At 32.7% G+C, this 22,411-nt stretch overlaps 1 protein-coding gene across 1 annotated transcript in view; it reads left to right on the top strand.

Moving 5' to 3' along the window:
* Window positions 1-2,455: 2,455 nt before the first annotated feature.
* LOC134842442 (uncharacterized) overlaps window positions 2,456-22,411 on the top strand; it is a 46,736-nt gene continuing 26,780 nt past the window's right edge. The window contains exon 1 of the mRNA XM_063858784.1: window positions 2,456-2,714. Within this exon, the coding sequence (XP_063714854.1) occupies window positions 2,702-2,714 (13 nt within the window). The 5' untranslated portion in view covers window positions 2,456-2,701. The remainder of the gene's footprint in view (window positions 2,715-22,411) is intronic.

Here is a 22,411-nt window from a genome sequence, read left to right as displayed (position 1 = left end):
ATATATATATATATATATATATATATATATATATATATATATATTTATATATATATCAAAATTGAACACTACACATCAGTTTATGTTATATGATTTAAAATTGTACTTCGAAGGTTGAATAGATAAAAAGTTGACCTTTTTTCAGAAAAAAACCACCTCGAACACAAAAATTGACCCAAGCGAAGCAATTAACTACACGAGACATTTTAATGTTCGCATCAAAAAAATTATCTTCTTTTAATCTACTGGTTTCTTTTCCACGAGGCTGAGCATTCATTCTTTTCTAAATCATATTGAATTATAATGATGCAGTCATGGAACAATTGAAACCTACTATTAAAATTTATATTGCACCCTGACGAGCTCAGCTTTGCATATAAACTCTTAGCCTGGAGCTTTCGTAGATTATCTTTTAACTTTTTTGCAATTTTAATCAAAAGGTGACTTATAGTATATTATTAGAGCAAAATTGTGAATGTTTGGACGGCCTGAGACGGCCAGTTTGAAAAATTTTGGATGAAAAACTGCTAAAACACAAAAAAGTTATTCTAACCATTTTTATGTTTTCATTTTAACCCCTCCCCAAACAATATGTAAATTTAAAAAATCTGACTTTTAAAACTCAATTCTAAAAAGCCACTGAGGCCCTCTTCTGGAATTTCAGCATGTGCACTAAAAGACGGTTGCAATGAAATAAACACGCATCTTACTTTCCTTTTCAATGAGTATCTGAAAAACTATATTTTTCCCGATTAGCTTAAAAAAGCCATTGTCACAGCAATAAACAAACTCGATCCAGAACTACCAGAAAACTACAGGCCAATTTTAATAACATTTGCGGGATCAAAATTTTCGATAATTTCTGGAAAAACAAATAAATGAATATCTTTTATCGCAAAACCTGTTAAGCAACACTCAATTCCGTTTTTGAATCTCCCATTCAATATTTGATGCATTTTTATTCAGCACCAAATTTTCAGAAAGTCAATTGATAGCACCAAATATGCTGCTGGCTTTTTATTATATTTTTCCAAATCATTCGATTCTATTGATCATAGGTTTCTACAACAAAATTTAAAACTTGAATTGATAAATGTTTTCATCAGCAACCGGCAACGGAAAACAATTGTCAACAAAATAGAATCAGACTGGATTTCATTGCATCAAGGTGTCGCTCAGGGCATCGTTTTGGCAACGCTGTTTTTCAATCTGTATATCAACGACTGAAGCAAACAATTACCTACTTCGTGCAATGTAGTATTGTGTGCAGATGACACGCACTTTTTTCTTTTCGTTTTCCACGCAAAATCAAATACGACTAATGATTATTAGACTGGCTTGATTAATATATCAATATAAAGCCTTTTCAGTCGTGTTTCGAACCATATTTGAAATTTTTCAAAATTTTTTTTTCCATTGTCGAGAAAAACCGGTTTCAAATTTTTGAGTTTTCGTCTTAATTCGATCAATTAAAGCATACGAGCAGGCCTACAGCAGAAGAATTAGGCCTAATTTTAGTCCTCAAATTTAATTTTAAGCAATTAAAACTGTTTTTGGAGTTTTTTAGCATCGTTTTGGGAACCAAAATTTCAAAAAAAATCAAAAAGTTTCTGGAAAAATTTTGAAATTTTTTTTTACAGTTCTTTGTTTAGTTTTTTAGTTATTTTTCGACAACATTTTTTTCAATTAGCTTATATCACTGTGATTGTCTAATATGCCTTACTTATGTTGTTACGTCAGATCTTTTTTGTCTTTGTCACACCAAGCAGAAAAAAAACTTCAATAATTTGAAAAAAAAAACTTTTTAAACCGTAGTTTTCTACAAACTATGGTCGGAACAACCTGTGCTACTTTCTCAGTAGCCCGCTATCCTTGTTTTTATTGGTTTTAGCAGCTTGTATTTTAATATCACAACAATTGACTTGGAACGCCTCAATTTCGTATTAAACAATTTAATGCCCCGCTTACGAATGTTATAAGAACGCAATAAGTTACACGTTAAATATCCCAAATGGGCCAGAATGCAATTTTCAAACCCCTTAACTTTATAAACAAATTTCACTGGTATTTTTTGAGCAAATTTTTTTAATCAGTTTTTGAGCCTGAGCAAATTTGTTTTGAATCTTTTCTGAAGTCTTTTGAAATAGTCTGAAACCACTGTAAAATAGTCTGTCAAGTCCATTGTCACATTCGACTAAACTTGTTCCATTTTCCAATGAAGCACTCGGCTTTTGTAATCAATTCTGTTTTTGTGGATTAAATCAACATATAATTTGCATACGGCTCTTTCGCATGAAGTTGATGAAAAAGAATCTAAATATTATGAACTAGAGTAAAATTTAGTTTTTACTAATTGCAATAACCTCAATTTTTTCAAAATTCCGTAAAGCCGTAAATAAAACTGAGCAGCCAATCAGATAAAGAGCGCCTTTAAAATAAAGACTCATTTCATGAAGGTAATTATTGGACGAAAGAATTTTTTTATACGGCTTGTTTTCCATTTTACAAATATAACAATTGAAAAGGTTGCAGAGTTTAGCTCGGAATAAGAAAACAGAGCAGTTGGCTAAAATTTAGAAATAAAAATACCTTTCAATTGCAACCTCACAAGTGGTACAATCAATTCCTTTTGCTCCCATACATTTTGAATTTTTTTCAATTTTAAATCACTTTTACTCTTCCTCCACAAATAAAAAGCAAAATGGCAAAATTCGGTGAGTTTATTTTCGACATCAATGCTTTTAATCATTTACTGAAAAATAACCTTTCAGTCAAAAGTTTTGACGTATTTTAGATACTTTTTATCCTAATTAAACCGCAAGAAAGAATTTCTTTCTTCAATGACAAGATGAACAAAACTTAGACAACTCCTTTTCAGATTTCTATTACAATTAGCGCAACGGCTGACTTTGGCTGAGTGCGGAAAGCAATTTTCAATAAATACCAAAATTTTTAATGACATTTTTCTGGACCAAAAGTTTTAATTCGCATGTGTTTAATCGTTCGATAGCTACCTTATAGGAATGGATTTTTCTTCAAGCCAAAATGGAAGATTTTGACCGAAAAAAAACTAGTTTTTTTTAGCACGCGCTCCGCTTCAAAATTAGTGAATAACGACGCCCTTGCGGAATTATAGCATTGACAGCTCAAAATGTAAAATGGGCGGACTTTTGGTTTTTGAAGGAGTTGGATTGCTCAATATTCAATCAATTTTTATTTAATTTATCTGTCCTTGAAAAAAATTTTACGCAGTCTGAATTTTTGAAACAATACCGGTCATAATGAAAAAAATTACAAGATTATAAATTTCTCGTGAAAACTATAGAATAACGATTAATTTAACGTCTTGAGATTTTCGTCAACCGTATCTGAGTAAACAGGAGCTATGAGTTCAGAGGCTCTTTCCTCTGCAATTTCATTAAAATATAGATAGTATCACTTCTCATATGTGTGTATTTCCATCACCCTTTTAGATCAAAACTATTTAATCAAAACTTAATGTACCTTGAAAAACTTACAGTTAAAAAGGTAACAAAAAGTCAATTGGAAGAAGCTTTAAAATTTGTATAATTCGATTTACTCTTATCTAGTTCTCCGATTTTTGTTTTAAATCAAGATACTTTTTGAGGCCATTTTGAAAATAGAACTAAAAACTTGCGAAAAGCATAATGATATTGATTTAGGTTGGAATCGAAAAGATATTTTAACTGTGATCATTTTTTTAAGATGTACTTTTTTACTAATTACTTGACAGAATTTTTAGTTGATATATGTGCCCTGTAAACCCATTTATATATATTGTCCAACCTGTAAATATGATTTATTTTAACAAGAAAAAATAAAACATCCAAAGTTCAACGAACATAGCTGTCTCAAAATGTACAACTTCAAACTTACATTGTTTTGAAAAAAAAACTCAGAAGAAACTTTACTACAAATTGAAGTGCAGACTGATTAAAATTCAGATTAAGACCAATTATCTACGGGGGAAAGGACCAACACAAGAGCTGTACAGCTCATCACGGCGAACCGCTGTTGTGCCCCTGTTTAAGAACTACATGCAACTTTTTTGGTTATTTTTCTGGACTGGGTAAAATTGCTTCACCCACAAGCAACGAGCACGGAGCACTTTCGATTGAGAGGCGGAGACGTAACCATTTCACCACCGCTCCCCTTGAGCGGTCTTGTTTGACCTATTTTGCATCTAAAGACGCTTTTATGTTCAAGTTTTTGGAGAAAAAGGTAGATTATTTGTAATCGGAGAGATTTTTTTTCCAGAGACCAACTTTATTGATTTCAATCTAGATAGGATACACGTTTTAACAACTGGTACCACTATGATTTACTGGTACCACTTTCGCAGGTAATAATTTGAAACCTAATTTGTGTATATATTATTTATTTCAAGCAATATAGCGAAGTTTTTGAGTCAGGAATTTTTCAGATTGAAAACTGTAACTCTTCTATTCTGCTTAAATTAAGAAAATGATCGCTTTAATTTATTCTAAAAACTACCAAAAAAGTTTGCCAAAATTGAGTTTTGATGAAAAATAAATAAACACGATTTTGGTTTTTAAATCTTGTTCATTTATGTGTCATCAAAACTCAATTTTGACATACTTTTTTTGAAATTTTCAACTTAAAATGGTGAGGGATGAGGTTTTACAAAACAACGAAACATACAATTCATTTCGAAACGTAATGCACCATTTTTCTGATTGGCAAACTTTTAACTTTAAACGGTTCGAGAGCTCTATGTGTCTTATTCGCTAGGGAACTGGTAATATTTTCAGGGGACCACTTTTTCATAGTGTACCTAGAAATTAATTGTCTAACTAAAAGGAACTGCATAGGAAACAAAGAAGTCAAAATTTTTTCCATTTTCAGGTTTTTAGTTTTGTTTCTCTGTTAAAAACAGCCATAAGTTTCTATAATAAGGCCTGCGCACAATGGGTAACAGTCACTATGCAGAGAATCATTTTTTCAGCCCTTTAAGAAAAGAATATAAACAAAGATTCCACAGACAGACAGACATCAAAACATTATAATAATAAAAAAAAATAAGTGTCATGGCTCACAAATGATTCCAAAATGAACCAATACAAACTAATTTGCTTCGCAACATGTTGATCATATGCAAAATGTTGTACTAGTTACTCCGTTTTGTTTGTGAGATTAGCGTTTCATTAAAAAAAAACAAAGAACATTTTTTTGGAGAAAATTGAGGAATATATGAGCTCGGGTGGTTTTTTATTAAGACCAATTTCGCAAAATTCTGTTCTGCCTCGGGCAGGCAATCCCGTCATCTGCATGGGCCAAGCTAGTAACTAAATCGTTTTCTTTTTTACACGCAGAGCATCATCCCGCTCTACAAAAGCGTTCCAAATTGAAACAAGACTGCTCGTATCAGGGCGAAGCCCTGAATGTTCCGACTGCCTTTTAAATCTTATGGAGCAGTAATAACATTAAAAAATTAAATGTAATAAAACAAAATTAAAATTTTTTTTCCAAAAAAAACCAAACCCGAGCACAAATATTCCGTATCGAAAGTCGGAACAATGAGACAATATGCTAATTGGTCTTAATAATTGCATACACAACTCAAAGTTTTAACATTTGAAATTGAATATGATCAGCCTAAAAAACTTATAGTTTCGCCAATATTTATTTTACTAAAAACTATTTGAGAACAATTAAAAGGTAGTCAGATTTTTCAGGGGTTTGCCTTGAAACGACGAGCAGTCTTTTTAAGGCTTTAAAAAAGGTTTTCATTTCCGCAACAAACTAAAACGCAAGAGCAAATTTCGCGGGCTGAAAACGGGTAGTATTCTTCTGTATTTTCTAGTACAGTTTTTTTGATAATTCTAATGCAACAAGTTACTAAATAAGTCTCAAGAATGGTTGACCACAAATGTAATCAATGTAGAAAAACTTAGGTTTTTATAATTTTTTGAGTATAAAAAAAACTGGATTCTCAGTAATGAAATACGCAATAAAAGCAAAAAATAGCTGCAAATACTAGCTCATTCGAAATTAGGAGTTCAAAATTTTAGCTGAGCAAATGTATTATTTTAATTGTTTTTTTTTCGTATTATGTGCATGTTATCCGAACTAATTGCCGTCTCCCATGCCGTTTCAATTTATGGATACATTTATGTAAACGGTATGGGTGAGCTACAATTATGGTCAGAGCTATAAGGGAACAGATCATGCTAAAGGGGTAATTTTTTTTTACTTTTCTTTCCGCAAGAGAAAGATTTAGTATACAAATGGTCAAACTGTTTTTAATTGAAATTCTGTTGTACCCCGGATTAAAGTCTACACATGCAGATATTTTAAGTTCTTTATGCAATGGAAAAGGTTGCCCCTCTCTTAGGTAATGATTAGGGAGGATTGTGAGACTCAAAAGACCATACTCTACTAGTAGAGGGGGTGGGGGCACTAACCACATTATCATAACTCATCTTCTTGAAGTTACCGCTCAACGGACTGTCGGCAGAGAGCTCTCACGTGTTCTGAGGCCAGTTTTAGCTTTTTGTATGCGGGGTAAATGGCTTCAATATTTTTCAAGAGTTCACTGGGTTGTTTTGCCTAACTTCAGATTAAATTTAACGGATTTCAGGGGACAATCAAGGATTATCCAAAAAATGTTTGGAAAACTTTCTAGTTTCGAGTTTTTTGAGAAAATGGAGAAAATGGACAATACAGCGTTTTAAAAAATAGGTGTTCGTTCGCCTCAAAATATATTCAAAAAAATTCTTCCAAAGATTTCCTGTCAAAGAAGGGAAAAGGCGCACGCCCCTTTTTCATAACCCGTCCTGCCGGATGTGCTACTAGGTGCAACCGATCTAGTCGTTGAGGCAGAAAGACAAATCATAATAATGAGAAATTTAATATATCAGAATTAAATCACTCCAAAATTAGAACAAGACTGTTCAAATCAGGACGAAGCCCTGAATGTCCCGAGAGCCCTTTAAAGTTTATGGAGTAGTGTTTGCTTTGAAAACATTGATGAAAATTTCAAAAAAATATATTTAGATTTTTGCAAAAAACGTTTCCTCCACACGCTATGTAAAGTACAAATTATTAAAATTAGCTAAAAATTAAATAGATCAAATAGCATGCCACAAATCAATTTTGAACGTTAGTCTAACCTAATTTTCTGTGTTTTCCCTACAAAAACTATTTATTTCTTAACGAACAACAAAAATATACAAATTCTGGAAAAAACCGCTACGAGATAAACATGCTTTTCGAGTATACACACTAGCTGTTTCAATACAATGCAAATCAGCGCCCGCTTTAACAAGTTTACATTGCATAAGATTGCCAAGACTATCTGGTCGTGTAGTTTAGCTGTTAGCAGAAACATCTGGTCAACGGTAGGTCGATGTGTCAACAGAGATCTTTTCTAGCTAGTAATAAAAAAAATTTAAAAAAAAAATTAAAACTAAAAAAGATTTGTGAAAATCATCCTTCCACACGCCATATAAAATTAAAAGTGATAGATTTCGCAAAGTGATAGATTTTGATAGAAATCAATTATGGCAAACACGATTTCGTCAACCAATTTGGAACGTTTTCTATGACGGGTTCAATCTCCGCTTACGTGTTAACAGTGCGAAATCAATCGCGCGTAATTGTTCCAAACTGGCCAAAATGGCAATCGTTAAACCCTCTTAAATTTACAAAAATTAATCAAAGATAAAATATATATTAACTTTGAGCCCAGAAAAAAAAATACTTTTGGTTGATGTGAATATTTTTTGTCAGAAAAGAGCAGTTAAAAAGTCGAAATTTGCCTGGAGAAAAAACCACCCGAGCACAAAAATTCCGTCACTTTCTTCGAAAAACCATACAATTGCAATACATTTTTAAAAGAACCAAGACTAATCGGGTATCAAAAAGAGGCTGCATGATTGCACTTTAGGGCAATGTAAAGAGAGCTCATTCTATCGGGCATTATTAGTTATCCCAAAGTGACCAAATTGGCAACATTCGAACCCCTTAATTTCACAAAAAATGAACACAAAAGAAATATATTTTTAAGTTTGAGCACAAAAAAGTCATATCTTTCAGATGGTTTGAAAAACATCTGTCCAAAAGGCTGAGTTAAAAAAAAACGTAAGTATTCCATACTTTCTCCTTTGCGGCTTGTTTTAAATTACAGACAACAAAATACTATTCTCGACTAAGAAAATTTCGAAAAATTTGCACTAGTGGATAAATGCGTGAGCTTTAATTTCAATGATTGAAAGGTTTCTGTTTCTCTCATGTAGAACCTCCGACATCCGAGCAAGCAACAATTATCAAGCTCAATTGAACATAAAAGTGGGCTGTATCTGTTCCATGAGTGTGAATAAATCAGCCGAAGTAAAAATCAACCAAAAAGCGCAGAATATAAAATAGCCGAAACATTATATCATGAGAATGAAATTTGCATAACCTTCATAATTGTTATTAATTGTTAAATCAGTATAATTTAACACGAAGAAAAAATGAAAAAAAAAACTTGGAAATTGAGATTGTTTGTCCCGCGCACGCCATAAAGAGTTCAGAGTGATAGATTTTGCAAAGTGATGGATTTTGACAGAAATAAATTATGGCAAACAGGCTTCCGTCAACCAATTTGGAACGATTTCTAAGACGGATTCAATGTCCGTTTACGTGTTAATAGCGCTGGATAAATCGCGCATTAATTGTCCCAGATTGGCCAAAGTGGCAATCGTTATACCCTCATAACTTTACAAAAAACAATCACAAATAAAAGATCTGTTTTTAATTTTGAGCGCAGACCAACAATAACTTTTGGTTGATGTGAATATTTTCGGAAAAAAAACCACCCGAGCACAAATATTCCGTCACTGTCTTTGAAAGAAAAAACAAATACAAAATTTTTTAAAAGAAACAAGACTGATTGTGTATCAAAGTGAGGCTGCGCGATCGCACTTTAGGGCAATATGAAGAAATTTTTTTGGTTCAATATTTGAAAAAAAAATCGAAAAAAAATTTTTTGAGTTTTTTTTTCAATTTACCCCCTCACTTGCTTTGTAAGATTCAGTGGGCATGTTTAGCTTTCTTGTTGTTGGATAAAAGGACTAAATTGTTGACCTCAACTCAATTTGGAACGCCTTAATTTGCCGTTTCTGTGTATTAAGAGCGCATTCTATCGGGCATTAATTATCCCAAGTTAAAACTATTCGAACCCCGTAAATTCACAAAAAATAATCACAGGGGAATTTAATTTTAAGTTTGAGCTCAACCGAGCCATATCTTTCAGATGGTGTAAAAAATATCCGTCAAAAAGGCTAATTTATAAAAAACTCCTAATTATTCCACACTTTCTTCTTTGCGGCTTGTTTTAAATTACAGACAACAAAATACTATTCTCGAATAGTATATACTCTAAATATTTGCACTGATGAATAAATACGTGAATTTTATTTTCGAATGATTGTGAGGTATCTGTCTATCATTTTGGGCGTTCATGAGACTGTTCTTGTTTGAAGAAACAAATTAAATAATTCATATCACGGAAAATTTCCTGCCTTTAAACTTTTTAGCTTGAAAGTTTTGGATTTCAATTCTCATTGAACTGGACATATGTTAAACTTTATCTTCAAAAAAGAGAAATTTTTTCTTTCGGATGGAGGTTCGAACTCATTTTAAGAGGGCTTAGCAGATACACTGGACCATCGACATTTGTGGAAGAAAGAAAAAAAAACGAATTTTGAATTGTTTAACTGTTACAAAATAAGCGAGCTCTGCAAATTGAAAATGCGAAAAAATTTTGCTTTCTATCAGGATTTGAACCTAGTCACCCGGCGTGTGGGACCAAATTATATGCGCTAGGCTTTGGAGGTACTTAAAAACAAAAAAAAATATTCTGTTCTTTTTTAAATTCTGTGATTGTTCCCGGAAAAAAGCCGGAATTCTCTCAGGGAAATGAATAGAAATTGCATTTCTCCTTGATTTAATGGAAATTCCAGGCGAATTTTCAAATTGCATGGAAAAAAAACAGGGGAAAATAGCACTTTTTTGCGGGTCATAGTGCTTGAAATTCGCCGTTGTTCCTTAAAAGTATACTGAACCCGCGCGAGGCGCAATCAGGGTTTTTGGCTCCTTGCTGTTTGCACGCTTTGCTTAACGCCACCCAACAAGCCAATCAAATTGGGAATCAAAGGGACCACTTTGCTTGCTTCGATTCATTTTCAAATGACATTTTGTGCGCGTTTGGTTTTATGTCGTAACGTGCAACTTCCAAAAAGTTTGCACTATTGCGTCAAGGAGTCCATAAAATATTTTAAAAATTTTTTTCTTTACTTTTTCTAGTGAAGAAAATATTCAGCATTTGGAAAATAATTGTGTTTATAATTGATGTAAAATCAAGAATGTTTTGAAAAACCCAACGAAATAAAATGAAACTTACATGAGTTAGAAGTGAATCGATATACAGTGGTTGCCTAAAAAACTGAGAGTTGAATTAAACAAAAAAATGGGCTGTATCTGTCTCATGAGTGTGAATAAATTAGCCGGAGTATAAACCAACCAAAAATGCGCAGAGTATATAAACTAGCCGAAATATAAAATCATGAGAATGAAATTTGCATAACCTTCCTTATTGTTACATAATTGTTAAATAACTATAATTTAACACTTACGTATTTGCGGCTGATTGATATTACGGCTGGTTTATAATTCGCCCACTTTTATACCACTCTATTAGATGCAGGTTTTTGCTTAGGCAAATTTAAGCCACTCGAGTAAAAAGGACACATAAAAAGATGGAAAGTTTGTACAAATCGCGAATTTTTGACAGCAACAATTTTTTGTCCCAATTTCAGTTTTTTTGCTATTTTGAACTAAAAATTTGCCTAAAAGAAGGACTTTGCGCAATACACTTTTGGCACTCGGGTAATTCACTGATTAAAAAACTTTAAAGCAATATGCCGAAGCTAATGGCTTGAGATAATCAACTGTAATCAAAAATAATGACTTAGAATAGTGTCTTGACGACTCAAGTGATTGAAAGAAAAAAATTTCACAGTAATCATGGAAAATGTTTTAAAGAGCAACAAATTTGCGCAAATTTTGGAGCTGCAGAAAAAAATCCAAATTAACATAAAAAAACCTGAGACTAAAAAAGAATTTCTTTAAATACAGTCTCTTTTTATCCTTTAAAGACATCCAAATGGATTTGAATGCATTTGTTGGCAATAAACTCAACTTAATTTTATGGTTTTTTTTTCATCCGAGTAATTTTTCTCAAATTAGTTTTTGTTTTGCGTGTTGGATTTGCATTCAAATGGATAGAGTTTTTATTCGTCTCTTTTATACAGTTTTTCGCTCCCAAACAATGTCATCAGTCTGGACTACTTTCACATTGTTAAAAAAATTATTAAAATTTAGCTGAGCAATAGCGCCTAGATTTAAATTATTTAGACTTCCCCTTATCTTGTCACGAATGAATTTTGATTTTAAAAAATACACCAGCAACATGCAAGCAATATCAAGGACCTAGTCAGGGCGCGAGGTGCAATCAGGGTTCTTGGCTCCTTGCCATTTGCACGCTTGGCTTAACTTCTTCATTACTTTATCTTTTTTCAAGATTTTTTTAAAAGTTTTTCCTCTGGATTGAACCCTGATGCAATGTTGACTAGTCACCCGTGCTACTAACTATGTTAACTTGTAACAAAACTGTAAGCAAAGAGCAAACTTTTAACTACCTAATGACATGAGCAACTGAAGATGAAATTGGAAACGAAATGTTGTCAGTAAAATTTTTCAAACCCCTGCTGGCAAAGAAAAATCTCAAATTTTTGTGCTCATTGAATCTTTTGAAAGAGATTGCAGACAATTTACTTCAAATGAACTCAGTAGTTGAACACAATTAAAGTAGAAAAGTGAAAAAAAAACCTAAGTTGTTGTTTCTGAGTTTCGATCTGACTTCGCTGGTGCTTTGGTCAAATGCTTTACCGTTTCACTACCATTTGCTGGGATAGGCTCACTCAATGGAACTCAAGAAAAAATGAGAAAAGGAAACTACTCACATAAATTCATTGAATTGCTGAAATGAGCAAAAATTGATACAGATGAATTTCTTGACATCAATTTGGGCGTTCTTGAGACTGTTCTTGTTCGAAGAAACAAATTAAATAATTAATATCACGGAAAATATCATGCCTTTAAACTTTTTAGCTTGAAAGTTTTGGATTTCAATTCTCAATGAACTGGACATATGTTAAACTTTATCTTCAAAAAAGAGAAATTTTTTCTTTCGGATGGAGGTTCGAACTCATTTTAAGAGGGCTTAGCAGATACACTGGACCATCGACATTTGTGGAAGAAAGAAAAAAAACGAATTTTGAATTGTTTAACTGTTACAAAATAAGCGAGCTCTGCAAATTGAAAATGCGAAAAAATTTTGCTTTCTATCAGGATTTGAACCTAGTCACCCGGCGTATGGGACCAAATTATATGCGCTAGGCTTTGGAGGTACTTAAAAACAAAAAAAAATATTCTGTTCTTTTTTAAATTCTGTGATTGTTCCCGGAAAAAAGCCGGAATTCTCTCAGGGAAATGAATAGAAATTGCATTTCTCCTTGATTTAATGGAAATTCCAGGCGAATTTTCAAATTGCATGGAAAAAAAACAGGGGAAAATAGCACTTTTTTGCGGGTCATAGTGCTTGAAATTCGCCGTTGTTCCTTAAAAGTATACTGAACCCGCGCGAGGCGCAATCAGGGTTTTTGGCTCCTTGCTGTTTGCACGCTTTGCTTAACGCCACCCAACAAGCCAATCAAATTGGGAATCAAAGGGACCACTTTGCTTGCTTCGATTCATTTTCAAATGACATTTTGTGCGCGTTTGGTTTTATGTCGTAACGTGCAACTTCCAAAAAGTTTGCACTATTGCGTCAAGGAGTCCATAAAATATTTTAAAAATTTTTTTCTTTACTTTTTCTAGTGAAGAAAATATTCAGCATTTGGAAAATAATTGTGTTTATAATTGATGTAAAATCAAGAATGTTTTGAAAAACCCAACGAAATAAAATGAAACTTACATGAGTTAGAAGTGAATCGATATACAGTGGTTGCCTAAAAAAACTGAGAGTTAGAGACCTTTCAGCTGCTTTAGAAACAAAAAGTTTATTATTGAAAAAAATAAGCATCTGCTCACGTTTAGATAAGCTACGCATTTGTTTTTGTGAAAGAATATCAAATTGGATCGGCATAAGTGGGACTCACAACCAAAAACAGATAAACAATTTGGTGGCAATTTAGTCAATTTATTTGTGTTATGGTCGGTTAGGACACTGCCATCAACGCAACCTTATCTTAATATAAATTGATTTCAATGTTATTCCTAGATGAGGGCGAAGCCCTGCTTGTTTTGACTGCGCTGTGATTAAACTCAATCCTTTTTCTATAAAAATTTTGAACTGCACGTTTTTCGTCCCCAGCAGCCACATAACTGCTAATTATTAAGATTTGAGAACCTAATAGGGATTAAATTTGATCCATTAATTCGCCTGAAATCAATTTGGATTATTTTTGAAAGCGCGACATTTAACTACGCCACGCATAATTTGATATGCAAAACTAATTCGCATTACGCTTTCAGCATCATTCATAAAAATTTCGCGTTTTAATTGGCAAATTTAACCAAAAAAGTGTTGCTGCTGGTGAAAAATCTTTTTCAACTTTGAACTCAGGGAATTGATGAGGCATAATAAAAACTTTTTAAAATTAATATTTTCATTGCAAGAAAAGGTATAAACTAAAAAATGCAGCAAAGCATTACATTCCCTAGTTACTTCGAAAGTCGGAGCAACAACAAGATGATGTAGCCAGATGCTTCACTCACCATTTTCCATGTTTCGATATATCTGTTATGTCTAGTTTTGGCACAATTAAAAGATTTCCTAGGCACAATATTTTTAGAGGCCGCTAGTCCAAGTTTTCGATTTTTAAATAGGTGCAGTCACTATGTCCAAACTCCACAGACAAGTAAAAGCGAAAAACCTACATCGTAAAAGTTCAAATCCTAAATTTCCGGCAATTTAGTCAAATTAGTTGTTTTATGGTCGTTTGAGACAATGTCATTACGCAAAGGTACCGTAACAAAAAAGAAAACAAGGTTGCTCTTATATCAGGGCGAAGACCTGAGTGTTCCGACTGCGCTTTAAATAATCTCAAATGTTTTTTGTATAAAAATTTTGAACTGTTTGATTTTCGTCTCCCCTCAGCCAAAAAACTGCTAATTTTTAAATTTTGAGAACATAATGGGGAATAAACGTGCTCAATTGAATCGCCTGAAAATAATTCGCATTACGCTTTCAGCATCATTCATAAAATCTTCGCGCATAAATTAATTCAGAACATAGCCAAACGTAACCGAAAAAGGGTTGCTGGTAAAAGATCTTTTTCAATTTTGAACTCAGAGAATTGATGAAGTCCTTGGGGCATAAAATACTTCGGTTTAAAAATACTATTTTGATTGCAGGAAATGGTCTAGTTTAAAAATAACGGCAAAGCATTTATACTCCTGACTTACTTCGAAAAAAAAGTCGCAGCACCAACAAGATTATGTGGCCAGATGCTTAAGCTACAATTTTTTATGTTCTGAGATATCTGATTCGTCTAGTTTTGACGCAATTGAAAGGATTTTTATGTTCAATTTTTTAGAAGCCGCTATATCTAAGTTTCCAATTTTGAACTAGATGCAATTCACTATGTCTGAACTCCACAGACTAAATTTGCTAATGAAAGAATTCCATACAGTGATGATTCAGTAAATGTGCTAATCCTACATTTTTAATGGTGTATGATGACTCAGTTAAATATGAAACAATTTTTCTCCCTATGTCTATTTAGCAGTAAAGAGAATGCCAATTTAATTGAGGCTTTTCCCAATAAGTAAGAGACCACAATGTAATCACTGCAAATTATTTCCTCAACTATTAGGACGCTCGAATAAACTGTATTAACAATTGAAAAATGAGGAAAAATTTCATTGTTCCGACTTTCGATACGAAAGTAACGGAATATTTGTGCTCGGGGTGGGTTTTTTTTTCTTCAGACAAATTTCGACTTTTTAACTAGCCATTTTTGACGGAATTTTTTTATATCATTCGAAAGCCATTGTTGTCCTGAGCTTAAATTTGAAAAGATATTTCACCTGTGATCGTTTCTCGTAAAGTTATGAGGGTTTAAAGATTGCCATTTTGACCATTTTGACCAATTTGGAACAATTAGCGCGCGATATAATTCGCGCTATTAACGCGTAAGCGGAGATTTAATCCGTCTTATAAATCGTTCCAAATTGGTTGAAAGAAGCCTATTTGCCATAATTGATTTGTTACAAGGAGCGAAATCTATTGTTTTGTACTTTATATGGCGTGTGGGGGGATGATTTTCATAAAAGAAACTTCAAATTTTAGAAAAAAAAATTTCATTTTATTTTATTTCATTTAATTTTTTATGTTTTTACTGCTGCTCCATAAACATTAAAAGGCAGTCGGAACATTCAGGGCTTCGCCCTGATACGAGCTGTCGTGTTATTCTTGCTCATATTTTGCAGGTACTTTTATTTCCTAGGTAGGTCAATACATGTGTCGTATCAGCTTCAGCAGAAAGTTTTGTAACATTCATGATACAACCTGGCAGCTGATTGGATTCATTGGAATTACCTTTGATTGAATCTCGTACCTGTAACCCACAACTAACCAAAAGGTTTTAACTGTTGTGGTAAAACCCTCAATTTTGTACCCTTATCAACTTTTCTACATAACGAACTAAAAGAAGAAATTTAAAAAGCTTATAGAGGCATTTTTTGATAAGTTTCATTTTTTTTCAATTGTAAGTGGAAGATTAAACAAACAATTCACAGCTGCAGGGCGTTAAAATGCATTTTTGATGATACCATAAAAAAGCATAAATAGCTGACTTTATAATCCTTTGTAAAATCGCAGCCTGAAATTAAAAAAATTTTGCCAAGATACTGCTATTTGATCAGAAGACTTATGGCCAAAATACTATTTGGGATAACGATTCCAATATTTCTTCTTTTTTTGAATATTCGTCAGCTACAATCGACAATGTTGGACATATAACCCGAGGCTTGCAGTTCAAAATGAAAAAGGAAATTGGTTTTTCAGGGGAGCAAGTGTGATTTGATACTAAAATTATTAGTTCTAAAATACTCCAAAGTACTATCTTTTAACGAATGCGTTTTCGCTCATCCCTTTTTTCATTACAAAACTATTTTACATCGCATTTGTACAAAAATTGGTAGCAGAAATTCTCAGGTGCAATTCAGCCTAAAAATTTTAATCTGTAGTTTGCATTGGAAGCATGCAAAAATGGGTATGAAATTATTTTCACTTTTTTAGATAAATTTATTCAAAAAATTTAAACGCTATTGAAAAATTGTTATTTTATACATTCCGTTTATCTTAAATTAAAAAAGATTCGATCTTTTTTTAGAATCAACCATAAGCAAAACCTGATAGCCGAGTCAACTACTCTTAAGAAGCTTTTATCTGCTTGGAATAATTGGTTTTGAAAAAGAATCGATGAATTCAAAATTAAACAATCCTCAAGTTTCGCGAACTAATTGATTCTTCAGAATGAATGAAAAATAATTTTTTATATACAGTCTTTTAAGTTATTTTCTAATTAAGTGAGAAAAAATGTCATTGAAAACATTTTGTGAATATAGTTTTTTGGCAGGAAAACAAGCGGATTAAGTTTTCGTAACTATTTAGAGAAAGTTAGCGAAGGTATTTGAAAGAAAAATTCAAAAAAATCCGAAAAAAATGTTCCCCACGCAATTTGAAGTTCAAAGTAACACATTTATCATCTAGTATAAAAATTGGTCCTCCTAACGCAATGTCATAACAGAAGTTTTTTTTTCATCTGGTAACGAGATAAATGGAGCAAATAACTTGCTTCAATTCAACTTGAAATTAATTTTTTTTTGTCGCGTTAGCCATTTTAATAGATAAAAATGGCGAATAGATGAAACTCGTTTTTTTTTATTTTGAGCTCAAAATACCATTATCTCTCAGATAGAATAATCTACGTTAACAACGAATAGCGAATACCCAAAAAGCCTACATTGGTGTTAATGTAAAGACTGCTAGTATCAGTTTGAGCGCGCAATATTTTGAGTGCCCCTATTTGACAATTCTTGCATATATTTTGGTCAGGCTCACTTTATAAACTTTTGAAACTTAGAATATTGTTTTTTTTTCTCTCCTTCCAGTCAATTTATTGTCTTAGTTTAAATTGTAAAAGGAATCAAAATGACCAGTTAGTTTTCCTCAGCCGATTTGGAATCATTCAGAGTGTGTTATAAAATGTTAAGCATAGAGAATTCGCGATTACGCTTTCAGCATCATAGTTACTTTTTTTAAAAGCGCTTTCAAATTTTTCATAGTTTTCGCCAAATGGGCTTTTCCAAACCCCCATTACTTTAGCAAGAAATATTGCCGAAAAATCTCAAATTGAAATCAGGGATTCAATATATCTATCGTAGTATAAAAAAGTTGGCCCTACCTAAAAAAGTTCATCCCCTACCTCGCAAGAGCATAGAGTAACGATTGATTTCACAAGGTTGAGTATGAAGATTAAATTATGTCCATATGCAAATTTTTTAACAATCGGGTGATGCGACCGAATACTAATTTGATTTGTAAGCATTCTCAGCAGGTGGGGCAAAAGAAACTTTTGTCAAAAGCTTTTAATTATGATAGCCGGAATTGGCCCAATCAAAAAACTTCCGCCATCAAAATCAATCTCTTACTTTCCTTAAAAAACTGAAATAAGAACCTACCCGCACTCAGAAAAAAAGAGAAAATAATCGATTATATTACAATTATAATGGTACTTTTATCAAAGTTATAAGTAATAATAAGCACCAAACTTAGATGTTTAATTATTAATAATCCATTAAAACAATAACATTTTTCTTGATTTTATAATAAAAATAATCATTTATATTTGTTTATAATTTTTCCGGAAATCTCTTATTATCTATTATAATAGATTATAATCCTTTTTTCTGTCAAAAATCTCTAAATGTGAGATGTCTTGTCTTCCTTTGGTTCATCTGAATAAAAGTTTTACCGAGAAATAAAGGTTTTATAGAGATCCCTTCATATTGGTTGATAGAATCCCGCGGTAGGTGAAATATAATTCTTCTATATAAATCATGGAACTAAAGCTTAGTGCTGAATTTTTGGTGGTTAAAAAATGTTTGCATTGAGAAACAATTATAATCAACAAGAACTGAAAAACTAGAAACTTAATAATTTGAATTGATTTGAAAACTGTTAAAACAATTTCACCACTTTTCACCTAAATCAACGTCTACGAGAATCATAAAATATAAGCAGTTCAGGTGCATGTCGAAGACAAAATGGGCAAACAAAAAGGATTATAAAGAATTATAATCGATAATGCTCGAAGTTTTTCTGCAAAACAAATGAATTAGAAATTTGGATAAACATAATCCTTTATCATTGATTATAATGTATTATAATTGATTTTAGTCGATTTCAAAAAAAAGAATATAATCAATTAGTAATAAGTTAAAATCATAGTAATAAGTTAAAATCATCAGACTGGTAATAAAGTCATATTATAATCGATTATTAGCGCTTGAAACTGGATGCAGGTAAGAATGAATAATTCACCAATTTAGTCAAAATTTGTAACAAATGAGAATTAAATGTATTTGAAATAACTGTTTCTTGAGTCATTGATATTAACAAATAGTTTGAAATTTTAGATTTTTTGTCTAATTTCGGGCGACGAAAGCCACCGAGCAGGCTTATTCATGGTTAATTTAGGCCGTTCATATTGGCTTAATTATGCCTAACTTTAATTTTACTGGAGTAGAATTAGTTTTTGCAGGTATTTAATGCCATTTTGGCAATCAAAAACTTCAAAAATTCAAAACTTTTCAGCAAAAAAAAATGGAAAAATTGAAGTTTTTCTTTTCTTCAAAAATTTTTGTCCGGTTTGCCTAAATTACTCTGTCTGTCGACTACGACCAAATTATAGTCTAAGTCAGATCCTTTCGTCACATCATGCAGAAAAAGTTATACTCATTTGAAAAAGATACCTTTTGGTAGATTTTTTAAGACTATGGTCGGAGCATTCTGCGCTTCTTGCACAGTAACCGGCTATCGACGTTAGTACTTTTATTTTTAGCATGAAGGGGATAATTTTCATGATTAATATCATGATTAGCTCAATTGAGCACTAGTATTTTAATTTTAAAATTTACGGTCTTACAGTGGAACAAGTTTTCGCTAAAATATTTTCTAACTGGACCCTAAGGAGATCCAGGATTTTTCTTTCTTCTGCTTGGTTCAACTTCTAGACCGACTGAAAGATCGAAGTAAGAAATTCAGAGCAAAGCAATTAGTCACGATAGAAAAAATTAATGAAATAATTATGATATTTGTAAGCTTTCCTCGTGAAACGCGTTTTTTTTCAATGACAAAGTCTTGAAACATATTGAACTAAATTCGACTAAATTAATCTGCTGTTTTGCTCGCTGTTCAGACCTACTGTAAAACTTACTCCATAGACCTTAAAAACAGTCAGAACATTCAGGGCTTCGCAAATCTTTTATTTCCAAGATTTTTTCCTTTCAACAAGGGTTAATGATTATTCAACGGAAAATCTGCCCTTGAGAATGTTTTCAACCTAAACTTTAGAAAAAAATTTACGTTATAACAATGCTTTACTAGCCTTAATCTATTGTTTTAAGTATTTATATAAGGTTTATATTTATATAATTATATAGTTTTCACATATTTTGCCTACTTTTTATTAGTGGCAGCACAAATATCCCCTCTCACATTCCGCTCCTGATTTTCCACTTTTCATCTTCACACTTAATACCCCTAAAAATTTCAGAAATCTGCCCATGTCGAGGTTTCCGATATATGTTTTGACCAAAAGGAATACATGTCAGAGTTCGGCCAAAATCCATGGCCGAGAAGACCCAACAGTGACTCATTTCGAGGCCAAACTGTGCACTGGATAGGCGCACAATTTTGTGTCTGTATGTCCCTGGTCCCTGAATTCCAGAGACAAGTATTTAAACATGTTCCAAAATGGGAGTGGATTCCACTTACAAGACTTACGTGGATACCTCGTACATATACTTGTAACGTAAATTTTGTCGGCACATTTAATTTGTTGCGGATTCCGCAACAAGCAATTATAGCTAGTTGTTCTGGGTTCCGCAACTGCAAACAAATTCCGCAAAATGTTAGTGGAATCCGTAAATATAAGTGGAATCCGCAAAATTTGTAAACGGAATCCGCAAATGTAAACGAATTCCGTAAACTGTAAAGGAATTCAGAAATTTGTTTATTAGTGAACTTGCATATGCATTTGCAAAATTTAAAAGCAATGACTCAACCATTGTCAGCAGAATCCACGAACAATCTTAAAACATTGGTTAACTAAATCGATGGATGTCACACTTAAGTATTTGCAAGCAGTTTTTGGAATCATAGTTTTGGAAACACAAAACCGAGTAAGTTCATTGAGTTAATTCGGTAATATGGTTAATTCACTATTGGGTTGACATATGTCGGAATTAGTTCAGTATTTGGGATTCAGTATTTGAGATTCAGTATTTGGGGATTCGTATTTGGGATTCAGTATTTGGGAGCGTTAATTATGAAGATAGTATTTAGGATGAGATGACAGAGTGAAACCATGAGTGAACTATTCAAATCTTTCTGAATAGCTAAATCACAATTAATAAACAATTATTATTTAGCTGCCATCATCCAGAAAGAACTGCTTGAACTGTTTACTGATTTTTTTTGACTGTTTGTTTTTATTTGAGCTTTTGAATTCAACCGTATTCTAATTTTCCGTATTATTTTTACTATTTCCAGTATGTGTTATGGTCTGAAAATCATGCCGGCCTGTCAAAATTGTTCGTGGGAGTCAATTATCTTGATGAAGTTTTTTGTTCACGGGTAGTAAAGGATCTATTTAATTAATTTGAGCAAACTGGTTTTAGATGAAAATTACCAAAAATTGAAATACAGCAGATTTAAATTTTAATTTCAAAAACACGAAAATATAATCCTAAAAATGTTGCTTTATCAAACTATGTTCTGGATTCGCAGTTTGCAAACATTTCAAAAGGACTAATCTAATTTTTTAAATTTCAGTCGAATGGCTTGAAATGAACTGATGAATGAGTTTACTTCCATTTGTTCAGACTGCAAGAATTGAGATAGCATGAATTGAGATTGATGACAGGAATTGAGATCGAAATTATTGTAGGAAGTGAGATTGAAGCTGGGTTTGTTTGACAAGAAATGAGATGAGATCGAAGTTGCGTATGTTTGACAGGAATTGAGATTGAAGTTGAGTGTTTGGCAGGAACTGAGATCGAACGTTTGGCATTCCAACTGGTAGCTGATCAACGTAGTAATTTTAAACGCTACTGCACAAACATATATGCAAAGAGAATTCGTAAACCAAAATGCGGATTCCACTTACAAATACAATTTGCGGATTCCACTTAGAATTCGCAGATTCCACTTACAGTTTGCGGATTCCACTTACAGTTGCGGATTCCGCAACAGCTCAATTCAACTATACACATGTTGCATTATTCGTTTGTGGATTCCACAAACTGTTCAGGATTCTGCGATTACGGTTGCGGGTTCCGCAAATTTGCCTATTTTTGGAGCAATTTTGAACGGTACAGTGTTTTAGGTATTTGTTTGAGGAATCCAAAACAGCAAAGAAGATCAAAGGAATGTAGAAATGTTGCGGATTCCGTGACAAATCTGATTTGGGCCTGCTGCGAAACCCATTACAATGCACAGAATGCACAGTTTGGCCTCGTAATGGCTAAAAAGTGCAGCATAAAGTCGAGTCGGTCGAAACATAAAGACCAAGACAAAGTTGAAACATCAGGCCTGGGTCGAGACGGCCGAAACATACCAATATTGGTCTATTGATCGAGCAGTCGGTCGAAACATACATAACAAACCTCGACCAGAGTCGCCCCTAACTTTTTTGCTCAGCATATTCATGTGTCGTTTAGCATAAAAAAAATTAAGAAAACAAATAACAGCTGTCATTTTTTTTCTCCAAAAAACTTTATTTCCTAATTCTGCAACAAATCAACTGCGTATTGATAATAGCCAATTTGAATAAATTCAAAATGATGTTTTTTACTGCTGAAAAAACTTCGGAAGACCATCCTACGAAAATATAATTCGATTGACCTTCGAAAACGCTTTCCCGTGATTAGACACGTTCTTTCGACAGATATTCAAAAATCCGCCATATCTTGAAGCCGAAATTACATCAAAATTACATAACAATTACATAACAACAGTAACAATCTATTG

The sequence above is a fragment of the Symsagittifera roscoffensis genome, chromosome 3 (genome assembly GCF_963678635.1).
Source record: "Symsagittifera roscoffensis chromosome 3, txSymRosc1.1, whole genome shotgun sequence".
Lineage (NCBI taxonomy): Eukaryota > Metazoa > Xenacoelomorpha > Acoela > Convolutidae > Symsagittifera > Symsagittifera roscoffensis.
This window is presented reverse-complemented; position numbering and strand designations above follow the sequence as displayed.